Consider the following 25340-nt stretch of genomic DNA (forward strand, 5'->3'; position numbering starts at 1 on the left):
ATTTCCAAACTTGAACAATTCTCCCTTTTTGAGAAAAAGTTGTTTACAGAACAAACATTTGGGGAAAAAAATGTGGCCTGACTCCCCTTCACACAGTTACTCATGAGTATAAAGCATAAAACAGAAAGAAAAATCTGTTTACAAGATATTTACTTTAGAGAAGGTTGAAAAAGAAAAGGCAACAGAAGAAAAAAATACAAATTTGATTCTGCTTTCTAAATATGTGGAACAAGATTATAATCTTTTTTGCCACTGTTTTTCTGAATCTCTGCTGTAGCTAGAGAAAAATGAAGCTGATTTTCAAAAACTATTGAGAAAAAATAACACTGTAAATTTAATTGTCCTGAGGCATTTTGCACTGAGGATGAGGAAACCTGAAGCACCTCCCCAGATTCTAGTTATTTTTAAAATCTAACAGTATTTTAATGACTTGATGCTGTCACTTTAATGGCCTGCCCTCAAACGAGCTATAGGCAGAAATTAAAAGCTAATCCTGAAGTGCTGTTTTTCTGCTCTGCTTGCATGATTGCCCAGGTTATCCCCAGGGTTTGCCAATAGTTATCCACTGAAATATGCCCCCCCTTGCACGGGGGTATATTCCAGCAGATAACTATTTCTGTGTGCAAACCCCACGGTGCCACAGCAACTCTGGGCTCCTGCTGAGTGACCCTCCCCAGCTCTGGAGGAAAAATCCTGGGGTCTAAAAGCACGATGAAAAGCTACTCTGCTTTATTTCCCTGGTTTCATTTGTACTGCACCAGAGCACACAATGCACTCTGTGTTGCAGCCAGCAGGCTCCCGCAGGTAAGGCTGTGCTGGAAAGCAACTCACAACCCAGAATGTGACTCTGTTTTAAAAGTTAAAGGTCTCTTTCCAAAAGGAAGGCTCTTTCAAAGCTTTCTGCAAAACTGGATCAGATTTTAAGAAGGCCTCTGTACCTCAACTATCAGGTCTATCAGGTCTATCTGCTCATTTCCATTCTACCACTCCTTGACCCAGATAGCGAGCTGAATGCGTCTGCACCTCAGCTGGGTCATGACAGCACAGCAGTGGCATCTACTCAGTGCCTATACAGCAGTTACAAGCCTAGTTTGTCTCAAGGTCTAATCTCTGTTTTAGTCAACCTTAATATTTCAAAGGGGTTGGGGAAAGAGTTTTTTATTTTGGGGCTCTAGAAGTTATTTAGTTCCTAGAAATTCATATAATCAGCTTTGAAAATAAAAGTGGGGTTTTTGTCCTGCAAGGTCAGGACATTCAATTTACTTCCTCAGAGGAAGTACATCTGCTTGAGCATTCAAGGGGATGCTGCTTCTTTTCATTCAGTCCTTGCAGCGTCTTCTGGGCTCATAAAAACGAGGAAGGAAATCATTAGGCTTTGTATTTACAGAATGCCTTCCAAGGCCCTGTGAGTTCTGTACACACTGGGGCCATTCCCATTTCCCCGCTCCGCACTGCACGCAGATGGGATGCGCTCTCCGCTGCAACCCAGCTGGGCAAAGAGCACTCACATTTCCAGTTCCAGTCTGAAGAACCTGCCTGCTTGGTGTCCACCTCAGCTGCCTGCAGGTCTGTAATAGGTTGTTTTACTGCTCAGGGTGTTTCTAATACTACAGTAAGCTCCGAGGTTGCAGGCTGTGTGGAGTTACCCCTGCTGGTTTGAAATTGCCTTGCTGGGACATTGGCAGTGGGCAGCCACCCTCACAGAGACTGCAGGGAAGCTCAGTCACCTCGCACAGCCTGAGCTGTTCAGGTGACTTTCACAGCCCATTGTACCCAAGCTAAATTACAGTGCAGCAAGTTTGGGTACATTTGCAGAAATGCAATTTTAAATTGGTATATTAAAGTTCCCAGTTCTAAGGAGTGCCCTGGAGGCAGTGCTTGTAAGTCAGAGCTGAGCTACTGCCATAGATTAATGAAATTCATATGTCAAAATGCCTTTTGATATATTGATAGTATGGCTGGTGGAGGGAAGGGTGGAAATGAGGATTTCAGGCTGCCATGAAACTTCCAAAAACACATCCTAAAAGCAGTGCTGAGGTTTCTTCAAACGCAGCCAACAGAAAATTGTGTCAAGGGACAGGAACAGCACAAACAAGAGCTTGTAGCAACTTTTTCACTCTGCTTGCAAATGTGAATGCTACCAATTAACCCAGAGATGCTGGCTTCAGAGTGGTCCAAAAATGTGCTCTTGATTTAATTACTTTCTGCCAATGCAGAGTGTAACCACTGCCAAAACTACACGTATGCCATAATTTTAAATGCTTCATGCTTAGTGAGTAACTAAACCTGCACTCATGCACATGAGGTTTTGTCCTGTTTTCAGGGATGTGTGCTGCCCACGTCTTCCTTTGCTGCCAGACAAAAGTATTGACCCTCAGTATTTCTGCACATGAAGGAGCCGCCTCAGGACCTGACATGGTTTAGGTATCTAATTTTAACCATTCTCACCATGAACATACTCTGCTAGAGATTTATTTTTGCCAAATCTTTGTACTTGAGTTAAACAGATTTCTGGATAAAGAGAATCAGAGGCAAGTAGTAGCTTCTTTTGGTACTGAACAGAAATGCAAAAATCCTGAAATCTGTATAATAAGCTGGCACCACCCTGAGTGAGACATCTCAGCTATTGGCTGTAACAGCCCAAGGAACCTTTCAAACTATAGGATGGAGAACAGAGATTATGGCCCTTGGAGCAACAGAGGAGATGCTGCTCCTCAGCTGTTGGGTGACTCTGCTGTGGACCAGCACTGAGGCAGCTGATTTTTGTGTTTTCTTGCAGAAACTATGAGGAAAAATACTATTTCATGAGGGATACTGAAAATTTCTGTATTCCTATGAATTATTTTGTTGTAATCTGTTAACTCTTTTCTGCCCAAAGCATATCTAACATCAATGGAGTTTCCCAGCATGCATGGATACCACAGGAGACAGTGAACAGTAAACAGTGGGACCAGAGAAACATCCCAGGGTGCACAGAGCTAAATGTTACAAAAATCCAGTTTGCAGGAAAGATCAAGGGAAGGAGAGAATGACTCTTAATATTGCCATATTCAAACTTATCACTTTCCATTTTTGCAGCTGCTCTCCACCATAATGTGAATTTTGCCACAGCTGGATGCCTAGAGCTTACAGAAGCATTTAACTGTCCCAGCTCACAGAAATCCACTCAGCCTGAGAAACATGACAAAGAGCAACAGCAACATATTTTAGGCATCAGTCTCCTCCACTGTTGCCTGACTGGCTCTAAGCAAGCTTGTAATTAATGCCATTCAGCAGGACTGAATATGAAATTATTCTAAACACCTTCAATACAGGAAATGCTTTTGTTGTGTCCAGTTGTAGAAGTTAAAAAGTGAATGTGTTTGGGTTTTTTCCTCCAAAGGCAATTTTTCAAAATAAAATTGTTTTAACAATTAAATTAAATTAACATTAAATTGTTTTAACAATTTCTCTAAAGTTCTACAGGAAAAAATGAAAATGCTGCTAAAATTTGGCTATATTTTAGACCATTAAACTTTGAATTTACTCTTTCCAAAAAGTTATCATTTCTGAGTGTATTTTTATATGCAGAAATAAGTAATATGCAATAATGAGTAACATAAAATATATACAAGTAAACTCAGAAGTGATACAGGCATTTCAATACATACATGAACCTTTCTTATTGGAGATGTCCAACACTTATATATACTTTAGAGGAAGATTTTGTCTTCGCTTATTTTTAAAGAGTGGAGATTATCTGGGGCAAGGGGAAGTGCAGCAAAAGCATTTTAATTATAAAAGCAAGTTAGAAGCACCAAACAAATAAATGTTTTGAGGGCAGTGGCTGTTCTGAATGCACATCAGTCAATCCTGTGCCCTCAGCTGGCTGTCCCTCCAGGACAAACCTCTGGGGAGCCCAAGCATTATTTTTGGCTTCTGGGCATCAATTTTTGTCCTTTTTTAATATGAGAAAAAAATCCCAAACGTGTAAACATAACAGTGTATGACAGAAGTAAATTTGCTTACTTGTCCTTGGGGTCCTCGAAACCCTGAAAGAAAGGAAAAGGGCACAAGGGTGAGCAAACAGGCTGACCTTGAGAACACAAAGCATCCCAGGAACAGCATTTCACAGGGGACTTTTCAGGACACTCATTTGTTAGGTGTGGATGGACAGCTTTTCCCACCCACAACAATATTTTGTGCAGGCCTGCCAGCGGGCAGAAGAGCAGCTTGGGGAAAACACATTCCTTCAGATTTAAATTCATGGGAGTGCAGATAAAGGAAACGTTTCAGCTGACTGCTGGCACACTTTATTTCAGGTGTCTTCTTTTTAGCAGTCACCATTACAAATGATACAATGGAAATTGTGCTGATATTTTAACTGAGGATGTGTTTTACTTGAAACAAAACTCAGAACAATAACTGAAATCAACCCCCTGTATTCAACAAGGCTGCATCTCTTTATACCAGGGCTCAGCTAGGGGCAATGGATGCATTTTGGTTTTCATCTCTCCCAAGGGTCTCCATGCTCCCCCCCTCATCACATGCACACACAGAACATATTTTCTTGAATAAGATTTCAGGAATTATTTATGATATTTGCAATAGCCCAAATATTCACAATTCTTTCAGGACCACCTGAATAGATTAAGTATTTATGAGTCATCCATAGTTGTAATAGCTAGAAGGCCTTAGACAAAATTTTATATGGGGGCAAAAGTTTATTTGCTTAGCATTAACATACCTAACAGACCAAATTACATCAAAATTGCCATTTTGCATGGGCTGAAACAAAATGTGCCCTCTGACATCTTGGCTTAAATTTAACTGTAGTCAAGAAAAGTTGTATATTTGACAAATAGGGTCAAATACTCAGGCACAGAGTTTGTACCCTGTGTTCCAAAACATAAAACAAATGTAGCTGGGAGATATGAAGAATTGCTTTTGTTTTTCTCCCAGAGACCTCAGGCCAAAACTGCTCAGGGCACGTGAGGATATTCCAGTTGCTGGACCTGCAGCAGCAACCATTCTGGGGGCAGCACACTGAAATCCACCCTGACTGTGGAAAATCAAACATCTTTGGGCAAAAGTCTTCCCACAGGGGCCTTGTCCAAAACCATCAGAAACAACAACATTGACCAGATACTAAATGAGAACAGATTTTGCCCTTGCAGTGAGTTAGCAATGTGGCCACATGGCAGAAAGAAAGCCAACACACCAGCTTTGCCAGAGGGAAAAAGTGAGGTCTGTCACTCAGGTCAGCAGCCAGGACTGTGATTCACTGAGAGAGCAATTCCCATTTTTGATACTCTGTTTCAGACTAAAACCACACTCCTAAACAGAAACTGTCATTCCAACTTAACCCATCAGAAATTCAGATCAAGGAAGTCTCTCAGTACCATGTCACAGCCACCACCAGATTCAGGTGGGAAGAAGGAAATAATAATGTTGATTCAAAGTTAGCATGTCCAGTTATTCAAGTAAAAAAAAAAAAAGTACTTTCTGATTTCATGTTAAAGAGTGATCATTCAACCTTTTGTTGCGTGGGTTTTTTTCCTTCTTCTTTTGCCTAATTATTTTACAGTTGTCAAAAATATCTGATTGATTTATTTATTTATCTTCTAAGTAATCCTACAACACAGTGCCAAAACTGAAAGCTCACTGATTAATCATGGAGACAAAATGCTCACTAATTTGTCTGGTGTCATAGTCAGTTAGGCTGGGAAAAAAAAAAAACCCAAGTCAACTGAACATGAATAGCTACCAGCCAAGAAATAAGCAGAGGGAAGGCATGAGAAAACAGCCAGTACTTTATTAGATAGATATCAAGGTCACTTTTTCAAGCTTAGCCAGTTGGGAACTGGATGACTGACTGCAGTGGGAGAGTCCCCTAAAATGGTCTGATTTTCACAACCAGCTGTGTAACCCTCCATCCCACTGAATTCCTCAAACTAAACACAGATCTCACACTCCTGCCTTTGGGATGCACAAGTTTGAGGACACAGGCTGACCAGGTCAAGTCACTAGAACAGCTCAGCAAGCATATCCTCAAAAAATTCCCCAATATTTCAAGTGTGGAATAATATTTAACTGGCCGTTTATATGGGTGAACACTTAATCCACATGGAGTTTGATTCTGCCCTGCTTCTCTTCCTCAGCAAAACTGTTACAAGGAAAGTTTCTAAAATAAAAGAGAATTAATTGATCTAGCTTTTCAATTTACAATACAAAATTGTGCTTGAAATTCTGGAAATTATTCTCGATGGCAACTCAAATTAAATTGGTGCTTCAAAACTAAAGACCAAAAAAATACATGTTTCACGTATAGCAGAAAAGAAAAAGACTATCACATTTTCTTTCCTGGATCTTCATTTAAGAAGGCTAAATATTTAAGAGTGACTTGAACTTTAATTAGAGAGAATCAGTTTAAAATTAAATGTTGTAGGAACCTGTTTAAGTTAAGCAAATTAAATGATTCACTTCAAATGCTCCCATTTCATACTAAAGATTCTTCAAGCAGAATTGCCAAAAATGGAATTGTTCTAGAGAAAGGTCTGTGGGATTATTTTAGGAAGAAAATCCTTAAACACAGTTTCTTAAAACCTGGTCATTTATTACAGGATATCTTTCTTATTTGCACTGGAAGACTTTGCCAGGATATAGAGCAAATACACCTCTCGGACCTGGCTGTGACCAGAGATTTTCCTCCCTCTCCACTAAAGCATCCATGTTTCAATCACTCACCAAGAAGCCTTTCAGGCAGAGGAGGTGATCAGGTGCTCAGGGTCATGCTGCCCACCCTGCTTTGGGTTGGGAGGGAAATTCCCCCCTGGGTTTTGGTTAATGTGCTTTCACCTCTCCCACTCTTGAGGGCATGCTCGGTTCATTGAAGAATCTGCACTTCAAATTATTTCCTTCCCCTTGCACAAGGCTTGAGCACTAATGACATGTTGATCTTTTTTTCTTCTCCCCAGCTGGCAAATAGTTTAGTATCTTCAGGAGTCAGATGTTTTGCTCCAGCCCTTGGCTCAGAGTAAGGCTGCTTGCCATCAATTGCAATGGTCTGTGTTATACACAGGATAAACACACAACCAAGCCTGCAGGAATAGGGGTGAGATGGATTTTTCTTCATTCCTACTCATAATCTGGTAGCCAAACTTCCAAACTCTAGAGAAATACGAGGGGTTAAAGGCACTGTTCAGTACCCCTCATGTGATCCACTGGACAGCCAGGTTGGACAGCTGGTTTGGGTACTGCTGCACAGAGATATGGCAAAATTGGCATTTCTGCGCAAACATATACAGAAATTTGACCCCCCCCCCCCAAAAAAAAAAAGCCCAAAACTGATAAAAATTAGATGCCTGTCATTTAGGAGAGGGAGTGTAAAGGGATAGGAAGAGGAACAACCAATTCCTGGAGTTAAGAATTTAAATCCCTTCTTGACTGCTCATGGATTTGTACCCAGCAGACTGAAAAAATACCAGTGGTTTTCCAGGAAGCTATGGAGAAAAGGCTGGGAATTGTCAGTAGGGCTGAAAATTACAAAAGTGATGATGGCTACAAGAATCAGACAGATAGGAGTTTGCAGGATTTCAAGAATAGCTCCATAATCATGATGAAAAAGTTGCCCTTGTTCAGGCCAAAATTCCTTCCTTCTGGAAGGGACCATAAGGCATGAGATAGGTCTTACCACAGTACAGTACTAATGGACTGCTGCACATAGGACCTCATGCAAATTTTATTCAGTCTCATTTTAAATATCCCTGATACTGGTGTTTTTCTCATTCCCCCAGGAAGCTGTATTACTCTGCCATCAGATTGCAAAAGCAAAGGTAATAGCATTTAATAGTTCCTCTGGGACTAAGACAAGTCCTCTCTTTCACTTCAGGAACAACCCAAACTCAGCTGAATCAACTCCCTTAAAGGCTCTGCTCTTTTGTCTTTTCTACAGGAGATCATTAAAAAGCCTTATTGTTTTATGGCAGGTCAGGTGACTCAGAATCCACACTGACATCCTCAGTGGGAGTAGATGTGCAGGAGGAAGAAAAGAGGGAATGTTACTACCTCAGTCCCTATGGCCCCTAAGGCTTACTACTTTATGGGGGATATTTTATGAATATCTATTGTGCTAAAAGCTCATATGACTGCCATCTCTCTGCTTGACTTCTAAATTAACTAAGCCCTTTTCTTTGAAGATTAAAACTGATTCCTTAAATAGAATGACAAAGTGTTTGTCAAAGACATGACAAGCTGATTGCTACACCATAACACTTCAAATCAAGAACGATTAGAAATAATAATTCTAGCTTTGAGAACACTGGCTGCAATTATTAACATATCGTAAATATGCAAAGAAAAGTGGAGTAGATTTTATATGCTTTTAACTTTTCATTTAACTCCAAAAATAAGGCAGTAGAGGGGTTGATGAGCTTCATGACCTTCTTAATGGCAATATGTGTGGGAAGCATAAATTCCACCCTTAAAAACTTCGTTCTCAACTCCAGCAAAGATCTTAGGAGCAAAAATGACAAAGAAACTAAATTTTCTTACCCTGTTTTCATTTCCATAACAAAGTCAAAATAGAACTTACATGATGTTAAAGCAGAAATTGAAATAACTTTGGACTTAGGGACAAAATGAGCTTTGTAAGAGTTAAGGCCAACTTGCAGAGGTGCTTCCCAGAGACAGGGACCATGGAAAACAGAAAGGGAGAGTGACAGGCTGAGAGTAGCTGTTGATAAAAACAAACCTGCTTTGGCTCTACCACAAAACTAATTATTCACATCTATTTTCAGCACTGTTGTACCTTCTGCTTTGTCCCTGTGGTCAAAAAGACAACGCTATGAAGATAGACGCTGTCAGGTGTAAATGCAGAAGCAAAACTGAAGGACTTCAAAGCACTCAAGCCAAAAATAACACAATTTCTGTTTCCAGAGTCCAGAAAGAATAAAGCCTGATAGGAAGGATATTTAACAAGCATCTAAGTGCAGAACAACAGACTGGCAGAAAACCAGTTTATGAAACAGATTAAATGATAAGTGTGTCTGCTATAGCTGGAACAGAGACTAATGAGGTCTGAAAAGGAAAGCTGAAGTGCTCATTTTCTGCAGCCCACCCCACTTGATAAAAAGACTTTAATTCCACAGCACTGGTCACAGATGGTGAAACCCTCTGCTTTCTTCAACTCAAAATTATTCTGTAGGCAGTCCTCAGCTGGCAGACCAGACCTGGCCAATGCCACGAATTAATCTTGGCCATCAGATTTAAATCTATAGATCGCAAGCGGTTACTTTGGCTGAAATAGGCTTTCTTTACCTTACTTTTAATTAACTTCTGGCTCTGAACTCACACCTCTGAAAAGTGCAGGTTGCTCACAGTTTTCTGTGAACTCTGAATCCAAATTTCTCCAGTCTAAAGGTCACATTTTCAAGTGAAATGGTTTCTGGTTCTGTGCCTCATTTGTGAACAGCTTTTAGAACTTGCAAAGCAGACATAAAAATAAGCAGTCCTAGAAATGCTCTAAATCAGTTCCTGGCTCCATAATCTCTGCCCTTCCATGTCTACTCTCCAAATGATGATAAATACCACAAACTTCTCCAGAAACTACTGTTTGCCTTCTAATCAGATGCAGACAGACTGGATCCCAGCCTAACCAGCCTTAATTGAAATTGCCCACTGGTGCTGGCCAGAGCTGCTCACCCTGTCTGAAACCCAGACCCAAACCTGCTGACCTGCAGCCTTTTGACATTAAGGCTTACTGCCTGCTTGAGAAGGCTTTAGAAATCATTCTGGGAAGTGCCACCAATCCACCTGTGCAATGCTTCCATGAACATTGGAAGAAGTGTTTCTTTGAATAAAAGGGAATTGTATCTTTATTTCTGCAGGCTAAATTTAGTCCCAATCAAAACCAGTCTGACACATTTTAGTACTGTCTCAATCCAAATGACCTTTCCCATATGAGTAAAATTTATTCTAGAAAAGGGTACTGAATGGTGGGAAAATTATCAGTGCAAGGCTTCCAAGCAACTATCAAACTCTTCCTAGGTTTCTCGATAGCAGCTGCAGATCTGGTGTTGCATTGATTAGTTCTTTACAAGAAGGATTCTTATCCCTCTTTTAAAGAAGTAATCAAGGATGATTGCAAGTCCAGATCGACTAGAATAAAAGGCTAGCAGATGAGGATACTGGAGTGTAAAGCCTCTGACAATTTGAGCAATGTACATTGTACACCCAGTCATTTGTGTGAGATCCCATGGATCATGTGAATCAGGCAAACCCTTTCTCCAGGTGAGCACCAAAGCAATTACACAGCATAACTGCTGGATGGGATTCCTCCCCTTGCTGTTTGAGAGCTATCAAAACCAAACTGGCTCTGTAAAACCCAGACTAGACTAACAATTTCCTCCCAGATCTACAGCAATATGTGGAGATTACAGCAGAAGGGATTTTGTGAGTTTCTCCCTGCTTGATTACGAGTTAGATTACTACAATAGCAGTGAAAAAATAGTGGGTCAAATTCTTCTCCATTGGGGGCCCCTGCCCAGCTTTGCTGACGTCAGTGTTGCAATTACCAGATTTAGCAGATGATTGCTGGAAAAGAGGATAATGGTGACCTGCAGTTAAATTTCAGAGGAGGGTGAACCCTCAGTGCCTAATTCATGGACTCAAATCCAATTCTCTTTGACAGAGCTGACTGAGGAAAACTTGTCTTATGGAGCTTTTATTTTCTATTTCCATTATTTCTGATATTTAAGAGGTAGAATTGGCACAGAACCAGCAATGACATCTGTTCCACTGAGGCACCTGTCCCCCAGTTTTGATTTCCAAGTAACAAGATCTATTGTAAGGGCAACTTGGAGACATAAAGAGTGGAAATGAGCTGTATTAACAATGCAAAATGCAAAGAACTGTTTGATTTAGGACAGGGGGAACAGGACAAAGAATTATTTTATTATTGAATGACCCTGCTTGTAGATGAGTGCTGTTTCATTAGAAAACAAACACCAAGCCATCAAGGTAGATGGCTTGGTAGAAGGATGTGCAGAGCTCTGAGCAGCACCACAAGGAATCAGGACTGATTGCCTTTATCATGCCAGCCAGGCTCCATTTTTATAACTTTGTCTCACATCTTTCACATCTGCATGCAGTGGTATTTCCTACACATATATAATCTCTATTTGATTTTATGTCAGTTTTTTACTTTGTAACTAACAGTGACTTCATACACAATTTCACTGCAAATTAAATGGTTCATTAGCTGTACTCAGACTCATGACAGAAGCATGGTCAGACTGAAACCAGCACTGCAACCAGGGAACAAACTTGATGAGGGAATCAGAGCTGTGCAGAGACATGGTAATAGTCTTCAACCACAGAGAAGATAATTGTAAAGGAGAGAAAATTAAACTGTCTTCTATCTACTGTGAATTGCTCATGCAGCACCATGGTTTCAAACTGAAGTGAAGACATGTGAAGTAAAACATCAACAAAAGTCATAAAACTGTTGAAGAGAATGCCCAGCAAGACTTTCCATCCTTTCAGGTCTTTAAACAAGGGCTAGACAAGTCTCTGTCAGCAATGTTGGGGGTATAGCTGGCTCCTGTACAAAGTGGGGAGATTGATGGCATGAATCTCCATGCAGCCCAGATCAGAAACTTTCTAAAATCTTTACATGTATTTCATATAATTCATAGATTATTTATTCCCTATACATTCTCCTAATAGAATGTTTTTAACCTTATTGTTTCAATATTTGCAAAGGATTTTGTGATGTCACTCCAGACTTAAAAGCCCTGAATAAAATAATTAGAAATTGTTCATGAAAATCAGGGATTTCACAAGCTTCTTATACAGCCTGTTCCTTGCATCTAAGTTTTTTTCTTAATTTAGACCTTCCTTTCAGCAAATTAAGATGATTATTTTTAAACCTGCCCTTTACAGTCATGGAGAATGATTTATCATTATTGTTTGTCCTTATAAACGTTCCTGTATTTGAAGACTTTTATTTCTAATCAGTCTTCTCCCTTCTAGGTTAGAGCAAACACAATATTTCAACACTTTCAGAGGACACACTGTTGAAACTCTGCTAATTTGTAATTTTGTCCACTAGATTATCTCATCCACATCTCCTAAAATCTCCTAAATCTACATTAACTCATCCACATCTCCTAAATTATTGTAATCCCAAACTCGATGTGCTTTTCTGGATACAAACTTAATAATGTTGAGCAGAGTAAAAGATGCAAGAAAATAATTTGTCATCTAGAACAGCCCTGTAATTTTGGAAAGTATCAACATTTCCCTTTTTATTGCTGTTTACAACAAACCTCTTGCAGTTTACAGTTGACTACAATCCCCAAATTGGTTTTTCTTTAATGGCAATTTTGTTTTGCTGATGAAAACTGAGACACGAGTATTATTTCCAGAAGTCTAAAATTCATCAATATTTATAAAAGCGCTCTGAAATATATACTGGGAAAAGCAAAGTATTTCTCAGTGGTCTATAAATATTGTTCTAGCTATAAATATACCTGTACTCTCAAATGCTTTTAAGTCCACTTATTTTTGACCCTCTTGCAATCACAAACTGGACTAGAGAGACAGTGGGGAAGGCAAGGCTGGTGCATGGAGGCTTGGGGGAATGAGCAGCACAGAAGTCTCCATTTCCAGAGAGATACAGTCAGTGGTGCTGGACTGATTGCTTTTGTTTTAGGAAATGAGAAGACAAGCTGTAAAAAGCAATAAAAATAGAAAGCATCTCTGCTGTTCTGCCAGACTGTGGCTCAGTTCCTGCTCTGTGTGCAGCCCTGAGCTGATGCTGTGCAGGTTCCCCTGCCCTGGAGCTGCCCCCAGCCCTGCAGCCCCTTGGGCTCCCAGGGCAGGGCTCCAGCAGAGGCTGCCAGCTCAGGGCAGGGCTCTTGGCCCTCGCAGGGCATTTGGGTCTGACCTTCCTCTGCACAGTGACCAGTCTGCTCAGGCTGGGGCTCCTGCACCAGCTAATGGAGGTCAGCATCAGCAGTGTGCAGCATTGATGAGTCTGGGCTGCTGCCTCCCTGCAGGCTCTGCAGGGTGAGGAAGGCCACTGCTAAGCAATGGGAAGGGAAAAAGAAGGATCTGTGATGGTCTGGAGAGAAGACCAGTGCACAAGGAAAGTGCTGGATGGGATGAGCTGACCCAGTTGCAACTCCTTGACTCAGGCCCCAGTTAGCCAGGGTAGGACTAGGAAAGTGACTCCTGTTTCCCAGGACATTTTAGATTACCACCACGTGGACACATGTAGGATAATTTATCTTATTCATATGTGCAAGTGTCTGAAAAAACTCCTGTGTGCACAAGGGAAAACTTCAGCTAGAAACATCATGGAAAACCTGCTGGACCTGGTGCAGGTTAAGGTCCAAGCCACAACATGGAGAGAAGCAGGGACCAAAGGTGCCCCATGTCACTGCCCACTCTGCCACTCCACACAAACCCCACCAGCTGCACTGGTGATGTGCCCAGACATGGCAGCACATGGGAATGATGTGACAAAAGAGGAGGAGGAGGAGGAGGAAAAAAGGAACAAAGGGCTACATTTGATGCTACTCTGTCTCCTCTCAGACTACTGCTAATATATCCTAAGAATAGAGACAGCTACCAGAGCCAGCATTCACTGGAAAGAAAAATGGCCAAAATAATTCTGTTTTCTATTAAATATAACAGTGCCTTCCCAAAAATGCAATTCAGGGAACTTTAATATTCTCTTTCAGGGAATTGTAAGTAGAGCCACAAAAAAAACCTGTGTCTATTTTTTTTCTGAAAATATGGTTGTCTTTAAAATGCAAAATGTTTTACATTTGTGACAAAACCCAGTGCCCTTCACAACCATCTGTATTATTTCCTACACACAAATGTATTCATATCTACACATGAATATAATGGAACTGGACATCACTGCAGTATTACCTGGCTCCTGCCTGAGGACTGTCTCACAATTACCCTTGTAAATACCTGTTTTGAAATTACAGAGCTAAGGAGCTCCAGGTCTTGAAGAGAAAGGCAATGTTGCACTGCCCACCTTTGGCATAATACTTTGACTAATCCAACCTTACATGTTCACAGCTTCCAAGAAGAAAGACTATATATAACAACATGCAAAAGGTCTGGTGGGTGATGTGGAACAAAGAGCACATTTTCAGGAGGTTTGAGAGCTGGTGCGGCTTACCAAGATCAATGACATGTCATCCCAGAGGAGCACTGATAAAAGCTTCTGTAGTTCTGCTCCCCTTCTGTCTCTCTGCATTTTGTATTTCTAAGCAGGCAGTTTGCAGCCAGCATGCACTCTGCATGCATTAAGCACACACAGCATACATGTAACACAGTGTTACAGATGACAAAGCACTGTGCAAAGCTGGGTGGTACAAAAAAATTGCACATTTAAATTAGAAGTTTACACAGAGTTGAGATAGGAGATGGAGAAATTGCTCCTGTGATCTAATCACTAAAATATCCATCTAGCAGATATTAAAATGGGAGGCCATGGGAGGATGTTTGCATTTTCACTAATGCATCTCAAATGTAACAGATCTGTAAATCTGTAAATAACAGGTTTTAAAAAACAGTCCATAAGAACAACAAAAAGTCTAGCTGAAAATAATCCATCTAAATCAGGTTTCAGTTTGTTTTCAAGAAACTGCCTGATGCATGCAACATCAGCTTCTCTAAAGAGAGCTTAATACAAGAGGCAGATTGAGTAGTAGAAGCGACTTTCTGAGCTGCTGAATTTTCAAGAAGGAAAATAGCATTATAGGGAAAGGCTCAAGATAAGGAAAAAAAAAAGTAAGTCTTTCCTCCTACAAGTGAGGGGCAGTGAAGTTTTTAGGACTCAGCTTGGTATTTCAATAAATAATTATGTTTTTCCAACTGAACAACCAGCTAGACACGGCAAACTGTAATTAACACCAAGAAGCATAATACCATTTGCCATGCATACACCTTGTTTCTGAACAGGAGGCTTCAAGAACCCCTTAAAAGCTATTCAAAGAAACTTATAATTATGTGCTAGTGTGATTAGTCTCTTCTAATAATGTCATGCCTATTGAGCACACCCTATTGAAAAGCCCACATAAAAAAATGCACAGTTCCACTGATCTGTATGCTCATGTCAGAAGCCCTCATTTGGAGATCTGAGAAATGAAAGAAACGTTACTATTACTAAGAAATTTGGTTTAGCACTGTAAAATAATATTAAGATTGAACAATATTAGCACCAACTACTAATAAATGTGCCAGCATTTTCCTTTAAAAGATACCATATGCAATTTCTTAAAGCTATGACCAAATTTTTAAACTGTGGGATTGAATCTCATATTCATATATTTTTTTAAATACTTAAAGGCTTTGGTGACCTGGAACAGAATTTTGACTATAGACAACAAAGAGAGTAACAAATAGACACTTTTGACAGTGCATGAAGGGTCAAAACAGCATAAATAAGGTTATAGAACAATCTGATTACGCATGCAATTACAGAGGTGCTAAATATTTCTATTATTATTAAAAATAGCCACTATAATATAAGCTACCTTCTTAATCTTTATTGCAGAAAACAAAGATATCATCTACACCTTTTATGTAAAATAAGCCATAAAAGTCCTCTCAGTGCAAAACTGAATTGGTAATTAGCTCTTGCTCATTTTAATTTAGAAAGACTGTGAAAGGTACAAGAAAGAAATGAAGATGCCTGCTACCTTAGGCCAATTAATCCATGTACTCGAGGATGTGTTCTCCAGGATTAAACATGGCAGTGACATCCCTGGGGCCCCACAGCACACAGAGAGGAGAGGAGAACAGCACCTGGCTGTGACATTGCAAGAACCCTCTGCAGGTACTGAGCTAACAGAAATGTCAGTCATATGCCTCTTGAATGCCTGGGTTATGGAGCAGTTTTTGCAGATAATCACATCTTCTCACACAGCCTGGATGAGTGTTCAGAATGTGGGACAAGTCAGACAAAAGATCCTTCTTTGAGCCATTCAACCTCCCTTCCCCTCTCCAACAACCTTGTGCCTCATCTCACAATCACTCACCTCCAGATGTACCGATCATTGTTATTTCTGGAGTCAAAGTAGAATTTTCCACCCCCATTTGGAAAACGCCCTCGGGGGCTGTAAAAACCTTCAGACAAAGCAGGAGGGATATATAACACCCTATTAAGAAGAAAATGAATTAATGTCCACAGAGCAAGGCATTACCATTCTCTTCATCTCCTTGGAGACCTGGTGGCCTCCCAGGTGGTTGTAGAAGGGCCGGTCAACACCCCAGTGAGGCGGGTTATGGCTGATGGAGTTGGCGCGCTGCCGGTTCATCTTGGCTATGGTGGCTTTCTCGTCTTTCTGGAATAGAAACCACAGAGAAATGCATGATACATCTTCAAACATTTACACAGCAGTCATTCTCCAAGCATCTCTCACGTCTGATCTCTCACTCCAAAAGCTGGCTTGGCACCTTGAACTCTATGAAGCAGTCACTGATCAGAAGCACAGTCAGCATTTCTTTCTCTTATTTTTAGAACACTTTACTCTAAATGGTGCCCATCATTTTATTCCTTTACTTGTTCTGAACGAGCACCATAACCTGTGTAAACATGGGAAGCATTCAAAAATGGAGAGATCTATTGTCTTTATTAGCAAATTGAACAAAACTGAATAATTTCAGATAGAAAATTGCAGCTCCAAGATGAGATACTACACAGAGGGTCCTCAAAAAGCCAAAGAACAGTTACATCTAGAAGAGAAACAACAGAGTGATTTGATTGAAGACCAAGAGCTTTAAAGCTCCTTGAAGCAATGGGAATACAGGACACCTTTCTCTATAGGCAGAAGCAAATAATTTTCCACGCTTGCAAGAGCATATTCCCAGACATGCTAAGGAAAGCATGTAAATCTTGCAAACAACTGTGTTCACATTAGGGTAATGCAATTGCAGAGTGTGACCAAATGGTCTTCCCAACTCTAATGCTACCTTCCAATTTGACATTGACACTAACTCTCCTAAAGTTTGGACAGAGTCTTTGATTTTGTTATCAAGGCTTTGCCTCTTGGCTGCAATGGGAGCTTACTGTGAGGTTAGCACAGGATCTGTCAGACAGGTTTCATTCCAGCTCAGTGCCAGTCTCAAGAGCACGGAAGAGCAACCTGTAACTAGGCTCAACAACAGGCAGATTAGTTCCTTATTTTGAATATAGTCCCTAGCCAAAAAGACAGGCAGGTTTCCACAAGGAATGTGCTCTGTGAACACAAGTCCCTCTAGCAAGGGCTGCACTGCAGACTGGCTCAGGGAGGATTGTGTGATTTACCTGTACTGACTCAGAAGGGTGGCAATTTCTATATCCTTGCATAAAACAGACAAACTCTGGAGAGATTGAAAAGATTGACTGGGACAAGAGAGGGTATGGATTGTTGTTTATTACTTGAGAGATTAAACTTTTTCAAGAGAATTTCTGCTTCAATGACATTAGAGAAGAAAACAGACTTAATAGTTAATTTTAGATTTCCAGACAAATGAGTTATTTAAAAAGAAAGCCTCTATTGCTTTCAACTCTAGAGTTTTGGTTCAAGTGTTATTTGACAATACAAGTTGGTCCGCTGCTTTTCTTGCCTGGAGTCTGCATTCCATATCTATTTATTTTGATTCCCCACTATTCAGTGTAACTTGTACCTTTCAGGAGTTTGCAAAATACCTGGTGTTATCTCCATGGTAACCACAGAGTTAAATGTCAAGTGCTGTGCTGCCTTAAATTAGGGTTTTAAAAAAGAAATTTAAAAAGGCCTGCTGAAATTCAGTGCTGGAGAAAGCTGCCTGACTGACAAGCATGGGAAATCATCTCTCTCCTTGCAAGGAAGAGTCAGCTACAATGACAACATTTCCCTGGAGACCACAGCTCACCACACGGGCACCCAACACTGCAGAGCACGTGGGGCTGCAGCCCCATGGCCATGGGCTGGGGACATGGGGCCACCTGTGACAGAGCCCTGTGCCCCACAGCCAGCTGGCCCCGTGACAGTGAGCAGCAGTGGTGCTGCAAAGACCTTCACCCAGCCAGGATGACAGGTGTAGGGTCACAAGGAAACCCTGTGGGAGCAGGATGACATCAGGAGAACCATAGGTGCTCCCACATGGATGCCCCCAGGACAGCGAGTGCCTCCCACATCGCCTCTTCCCCACACTGAACCCACCACTGGTTCATCTGAAAAGCCTGAAAATTCCAGCACTTGGCACCAGCTGAGTTTCACATGAGCCACCATGACAGAGCCACTGGATAACTTCCAGGAGAGACTTCTTTTAAATGTTTCTAAAAATACATTAATGTGATGAAATCTTGATGTCCAGATTTGAGTTGGTTTGAGGTTTTGTTTTTTAAGACTCGCTGCTCTTTATACTTATTGCCATCATTTGTAATACTTTCTTGTGGCTTTTTTCAGTTATGCAATCTTTTTCATAGTTATGCTTCTTTCTTTTATGATGTGATGCCAGAAAACCAGTAGGAAATACAGTTTCATTATCTCCAAGCAAATAGATATTGTTTTTCAATAACAGAAGTGACACTGTCAATCCATTTTATTCCAACTAAGGGGAGGGTTTTCAACCAAATGGAATAAAAAATCCCAGATGTTGAAACTAGTCTGGGGACCCATAAAAGCAAAACTATTTGGTTACTTTAGAAATGCCTTTAAATCAACAGATGATAAAAGTGATATACAGCAGGTTTTTGCCCCATGAGTTAGTAAATTTGGTTAGAATTTGAGAAAAGCCTTAATGCCAAAGACATGAAGACATAGTGCCCCTCTCAGCCCATGAGTGATCCTCATACCTGCTGCAAGTGCTAGTGGGTCTGGAGCACTGCTTGATGAATTTGAAGGAAATTAATGACTTCATACATATTTATTGACACATCTGGATTGAGGTAAGAACAGGAAAATGGGTAAACATGTAATTCTGAGATTGTTTCTAACCATGAGGTCAGGTGCCATAAATTTTCCATGGCTTCATGAACTCTGGCAGTATTTCCCCCCCCCACCTCTTGTAGGAAGTTTCCACTGGATTGTGGACAATGTTTCAGCAATATTTCCAATCAGATTAAAACACATATATACAAGCACAGTGCACTTCTGCTTTTCCACATTACATAATGTGCTACAAGGTCATCTTGTATAATAGGACTTTGCTGCTAACATCAACACTTATTAAAGAAAAAATTAAACCTGTTGTTTTAAAATCTTGAGATAATTTATTTTCTGCAAAATCACTTGTTCAGTGGGTGATGAAAATAACAAACTCTAAAAATGAAGCATTAGATGGGTCACAGCTCCTCTGTGGAAATTTATGAGGATGCCTCCTCTGTTTCTTCCTGGCTAAGTGACAGCATAAGGACAACTTGCACACAAAGCTGCCTAAGGCATAACAAGACTGAAAAAGAAGAATAAAGAAAGAGAAGGGATGATACCTTTCAGTCCTACTCATTACAGGTACTACCAACAAGAGAAGGTGCAAAAGTTTCTGACAGCAATGAGTTTTTCAGATTTTAGGTGGCTAAACTCCAGAAAGCTGTTGTGGGAACTTTTCAAATCTGGACTCACAAAGAGACTGTAAATCTGATTCCCAGGGGTTTCATTGTGTTCCCACCACCAGTTCCCACACACTGAGCTACAGTAATGTTACAGCAAAGCTGCAGAAAGAGCTGGGGTTTTCTTGTACGTATCAATTGAATCAAGAATGCCTGTTATTTCTTTAGTGTGTGTGTAATAGGATTTTCCAACATATTGATCACTATCAGTGCAGCAGTGAAATCTGATTATGGATCAGCCATATCAGATTTAGCTACATATTATTTAGATTTTCTTGAAGTTCTTCTGACATGTGCATGATGTTTCTGGTAGTGTTACATGCTCCAAACCACTGCCTTCATAAATCCACATAAGTGGAACCCTGCTGAGCTCTGATTAAATGTCTTAAATTGAGGAATCATCACATTAGATTGATTGTGTTTTAGGAGAGTCACATGCTCAACATTTAAAGGACCATTTTGTTTCTTCAGCTGGACGGAATTCCAGGGCGCTATTTAGAAAAGAATGAGAATTGTTTTTCTAGGAGTTACAGCCAAAGTTTTCTTGAGCTGTTTTAAGGCCACCATCAACAATCCTTTCTGAAACTGGTGTGTACCTGCTATTGTTAAAAGAAACACCCAAGTGTAATCAATTGTAAGACATTAGAAAAAATAAACATTTTTTCCCTTTGCAGACTTTGTGCACTCAGCACAGCATGTTTGGTCAGCAGTATTGCTCATCTGTTTGCAGGCACATTTTGTTTCTACTCATGTCCAAAGCAAAGCATTCCCCTAGATTCTGACAATGTTGAGGATGATAAAACTAGCTGTAAAACTATGTGCTGTTAAAATCTTATTCCCCTTAAGGTCTGTTTCCCACTCCTCCAAACACACACTTTTCCACTCCACTCCTCTGGGAAGAGGAGTTGTGATGGTTCTGCAAATTAGAGCAGCACCTGATCACAGAGAAGAGCAGAAAGTGAGCAACAACCACAGAGTGACATGCTCCTGTACAAGCACCAGAAACTTGGGCAGCACAAGAACTGGGAATATTTAAATGGAGTACTGTAAGAATATCAGGGAAGTGATAAGATAGCAATAATGACTGGGACAAATGCTTTGAATAAGTTTCAGAAGGGCAGATATAAAAGTTGTGATGGTGGAGGGTCAGAGCTATGCGATATGAACGCTACAGTCTGCAGGGTAAGCTAAAAAACATGGATAAAACAAAATCACTTTGTAGAAGGGTAAAGACATTGTTGTGCAGGCCATTGAAATCCCTAGGGGTTAAGTTTGGGAATCATTAAAATGTGGGCAAAAGTTTTAGTAATTCTAGCTGATAAATTGCTGTTTATCTGGAAATACAGACTTTCAGGTAAAGAATGAAGCCAGTAAGGAAGAAAGGCAAGGATGTCCTTGGAGAATTCCTGTATTTCTACCATTCTAATATATTAAGTCCATTAGAAACACATATCCAAATGATTGTAAAAATTAACTGGATAAGAATCCAAGTTACCCTGTGCAAATCACCCTATACCATGTGAGGATAACAGAAACTTTCAATTCTTCATTACTGTAGAACAGAAGGAGCAGATTGGTTTTTTCTAGGTAATCACTACTGCCACAGTGGAGGCAAAAGGGAAGAAGGCTCATAAGCACAAGTTATAAATGGAAAACATTGAATTATAGAATCATTTAGGTTGCATTTAAGATCATTAAATACAGCACTGCCAAGTCCCACAAAACCATGTCTGGAAGCAAAACTTGAAGTGTGATGTGCTGAATTCAGAAAGACAACCTCCATTCCAGATCTGTGGAAAACTGCCAACTTCCATGTCAGTTCTGGTAACAGATATTTTTAATAACTATTTAGTCAGTGATCATGACACAGAGCTTGTAGAGCAGCAAATGCTGGGTTTGGATTAACAGCCTTGAATCCAATTTTTTCTAATGAGAAAAAAAATGCAGTAGCTCTCACTGGCTTTGTTTCTTCCATAGAGACTTTGACAGAGTGCTGTGTTGGAGAGTAAGGTCTAAGACAGATGGGGAACATGAAGCTGTGAAAAGAGCTTGTTCCAAGTGAAATGGCAAGAGACAGTGTTGAATAAGGAAATATTAGTCTGGATGAAAGTTACAAGCAGTGTTACTCAGTTACTACTCTTAGGGTAGATTTGGTTGAATTTTTTTCTTCTCTCAAGTGGCAGCAAGTGAACAATGATGTGGATAATGGGAGAGGCAGAGGTGTATTTGATAGATATGAAGAAAAGGAGTATTAGCACCCAACATTTGAGGACTAATATAGTAGAAGTGGAACTTGAGCCATTTAAGTGTACAAAATGCATCATTCCCTTAGAGATCACAGGCAGAAATTTAATTTCATTATCAGGAATCACATTAGTTCATCACAGAATAAACAGAAGACACTGAGATAATCCAACTTTGCAAAAGGTAAAGGTTTCCTTTGAGGAGCAAGAAAATATGAGAGATGTGCTTGTCTCTTCTTTGTTGTGTGAAAACATTAGAAGAGTCTGCCTCAGGAGAAAAAAGGAGAGGGAGAGGGGGTACAATTGCTGACAGACAACCAGAGCAATCCAGGTTTTAGAGCAGCCCAGTCTTAGCACTAATGGGAGCAAACAAACCACAGCAAAAGATTCAACAGACCTTTATGGCAGAACCTGCTAATTTCATCTTTTCAGTCAAGTGCTCACCCATGAGGGCAGCAGAATCACAGGACAGGGCAAACAGAAAGGTGAAAGCAGATCTGGAGGTAAAGATGAGGAGAAAAAGTCCGAAAAGACTGGATTTTAAAACTTTTCCTTCTGTTCTCTTTTAATAGAAAGCACCTCTTCTGTGTATCAGAAAGAAAACAAGGACTACATTTTCACGTCTAGAAATATTATTAAAGACTCGGGAGAAGAATCTAGCTTTTCTCCCTCCTAAAACCACATTGACTATATTCCAGTTAATAGCATTTTTTAAAAGGAAAAAGCAAAAAAAAATATTTTCAAAGAAGAAGCTATTTTCAGTTCCTGGAACAAAAATATTAGATAGATGTTCCTCCCACTTTGTGCCCAAGAAATGGCATTAACACAATGAAAAAGTTAAAAAAATAAAAAAGACAGAAAATTCAAAGTTGTGGCTCCCTGTGGCAGCAGTAAGAAGAAAGAGTAGGGAACATATACCCTTACATTTTATCTATTTATCAAAACTCATGGTATTGTTGGGTTTTGATGGCTGTGGGACTGATGAAGCAGGTATCCAGATAATTCTGCTATGTGAACTAAGGAACAGCTCAGGCAGTTACTTGGATCTGCTCTCAGGTCAATACTAATGCCAAGCCTTATGTACAAGGACAGCAGGAACCCAGACACAACTCACAGCAACTCTTCACTAAGCCAGGTGAACATTTTATGGCCATTACTGGAACAGAATGAACTGAAAACCTGGCTAAATACATCACAAGAAGTCATTAAAATCAAGCAGAAATGAAAGGAAAAAGTAAAGTACCAGAACTTTGCCATCAGGCAAAAAGTTCAAGACTGACTGAACTGACAATGGGCAAAAGCTTTTCTCACTTGTGATCTTCATGTTGTGTGAAAAAGAGTTTTTGAACAGGGAGAGAGCTTTAAACACTGGAACAGGTTGTCAAGAGAAATAGAGGATGTCCCATCCCTGGAAGTGTCCAAGGCCAGGCTGGATGGAGCTTTGAGCAACCTGGACTAATGGAGGGTGTCCTTGCCCTGACAGGGGGTGGGGCCAAGATAATCTTTAAGCCCTTTCCAATCCAAGGCTTCCTATGATTCTATGAAAGTATTCACAAAGAGATAAAAAACAGCTATGGGAGCACAAAAGTTGCAGCAGTATGGGCAAACCAGAAACACCTCAAACTCCAAACACCTAATACCCATGACACTGCATAGCTGCTTTTTAATGTCTCAGTTTAGCCCAATAATTACATAAGTCATCCAAATTTCCCAATTTTTAGCTATTCTGGGATGCAGCACGTTACAGCAGCATTATAGTAGTGCTCAGAGACTTCAGCTAAGGGCTACACTAGGTAACAGAGCTGCAATAAATACATATAAAGCAGTGAAAGAATGGCCCATTTCATTTTCCTATGGCAAATCAAGGCATAAAGATGCAAATTCCTCAAAACCTACGGCTGGAATGGAATCCACATCTCTTATGAGTCTCTGTCCAATCTCTTACTCTAAATATATCCTGTGTTCAGAAATGAAGGCAGGTGCCAAGCACTCTGAAGTGCTTATGTCTTCATGTTCTCTCCAGAGAAACTTTTGGTTCTCCACAAAAACAGGCAGACAACCAGGTATGATTTAAGAGTCAGTATAGGCTCTCCACTCCAAGAGATGGGGTCTGACCACAGGGGTATTTTGGCTTATATTCTTAAATCTGCCCAGCAAAGAGGAAGTGACTTAGATACCTAAAACATCAGCTGGCTGACTGACAGGCAGTGATGTTCAGGAACAACAATCTTGAACTGCAAGTTCTAATCCTCTTTTGAAGATTGACATTGTTAATGAGATTTATTTTATGAGGAGATAGAGACCAAAACATCAGCTTCTCTTTTTAGCAGATTATAAGGGATTTTCTTGGAGGTTTTTTACACAATATCTATTAAGGAGATTTGAGACTTCCATTCTCTCAGGAAATGAGGCAATGGTAGCAAAGTCTTTCTATACAGGTGTTGGTTATTCAAATCAACTGTGCTGTTGCAACATGTCAAAAACACTAATTCACTTAATCTCACAGCAGTCATATTTACAGATGTGGGAAGGTTTACTTGGTTTTAGATTCAGAAACATATTAAATTATTTTCAATTCAGGCCAATCTGTATATGCTTGCCCATACTGTGAATAGCAAAGTAGGGGCTATAGTGCAGAAATTACTAAGAGAAATATTATTGGCTATGCTCAACTAGATCAAAAAGGTCCTTTTCTAGTATTTCTACTGTTTTTAAAAAGAATACACACTACTGATAGTTTGCCATTGGCAGTGTCACAAAAAGAAGATTTATTGGTTGATGTCCACTTGATGTTGACTTGATCAACCTCAGTGGTTGTAATGCCCTCACAGCCTTATTTTGTGCAGCCTGACCCATGTCACAGTTGGTATGATCTCATCTTACTTTCACAGTGATGATTGATCATTACAGTGGACCAGTTTTTCTCATCTTCAGAAAGAGAGACTGAAAAGCAATGATAGGAACTGCTCTAATCTTCATATTCATTCATCTGGTGAGCAGGCAGACAAAATCACCTCTGTAATCTGACAGAAAAAAGATCTCTGTGGTTTTAATCTATGCCTTTAAGTACTTCTACAAAATACATATCTATATTAACAACATTTTTCAACATGATTTTGAAAATAATTGAGGACAATTTCTTTGAAAGAATTAGAAAGAGCTCGATGCAGACACCTTTGTAGATGGTGGCTATTCCCTCCTGTGCACATAAAAGTTCAAGAAGAGGAGAGAGAAACAGGAATTTTTGCCACTGAATGTCATCTGTCTCATCTATAAAGGCTCTACTTTGGTGTGTCAGAGACATCAAGTTATGAAAGGTACCTAAACCTGCGTTAGTTTGTTTGGCCTTACCCTCTTCTGGCTGCACCTCACAATCAGGAAGGTCTCAATGCTGTGCTCTTTCAGGTAAGCGTTGCGCTCCCCTCCAAAGCCCAGCTCCACCTCGTAGTCTCCATTGAGATAGTTCAGGGTTGCTTTTGTTATGTGGATGCGCCTTCAATGAGACAAAAGACAAG

At 40.2% G+C, this 25340-nt stretch overlaps 1 protein-coding gene across 1 annotated transcript in view; it reads right to left on the minus strand.

Annotated features, from left to right (window-relative positions):
* ADCY5 (adenylate cyclase 5) overlaps window positions 1–25340 on the minus strand; it is a 204129-nt gene that overhangs the window by 26774 nt on the left and 152015 nt on the right. Inside the window, exons 7-9 of the mRNA XM_036386627.2 lie at window positions 25177–25318; window positions 16212–16352; window positions 4009–4031 (exon numbers count right to left, since the gene is read on the minus strand). Of these exons, the coding sequence (XP_036242520.1) occupies window positions 4009–4031; window positions 16212–16352; window positions 25177–25318 (306 nt within the window). The remainder of the gene's footprint in view (window positions 1–4008; window positions 4032–16211; window positions 16353–25176; window positions 25319–25340) is intronic.

The sequence above is a fragment of the Molothrus ater genome, chromosome 7, assembly GCF_012460135.2.
Source record: "Molothrus ater isolate BHLD 08-10-18 breed brown headed cowbird chromosome 7, BPBGC_Mater_1.1, whole genome shotgun sequence".
Classification (NCBI taxonomy): Eukaryota; Metazoa; Chordata; class Aves; order Passeriformes; family Icteridae; genus Molothrus; species Molothrus ater.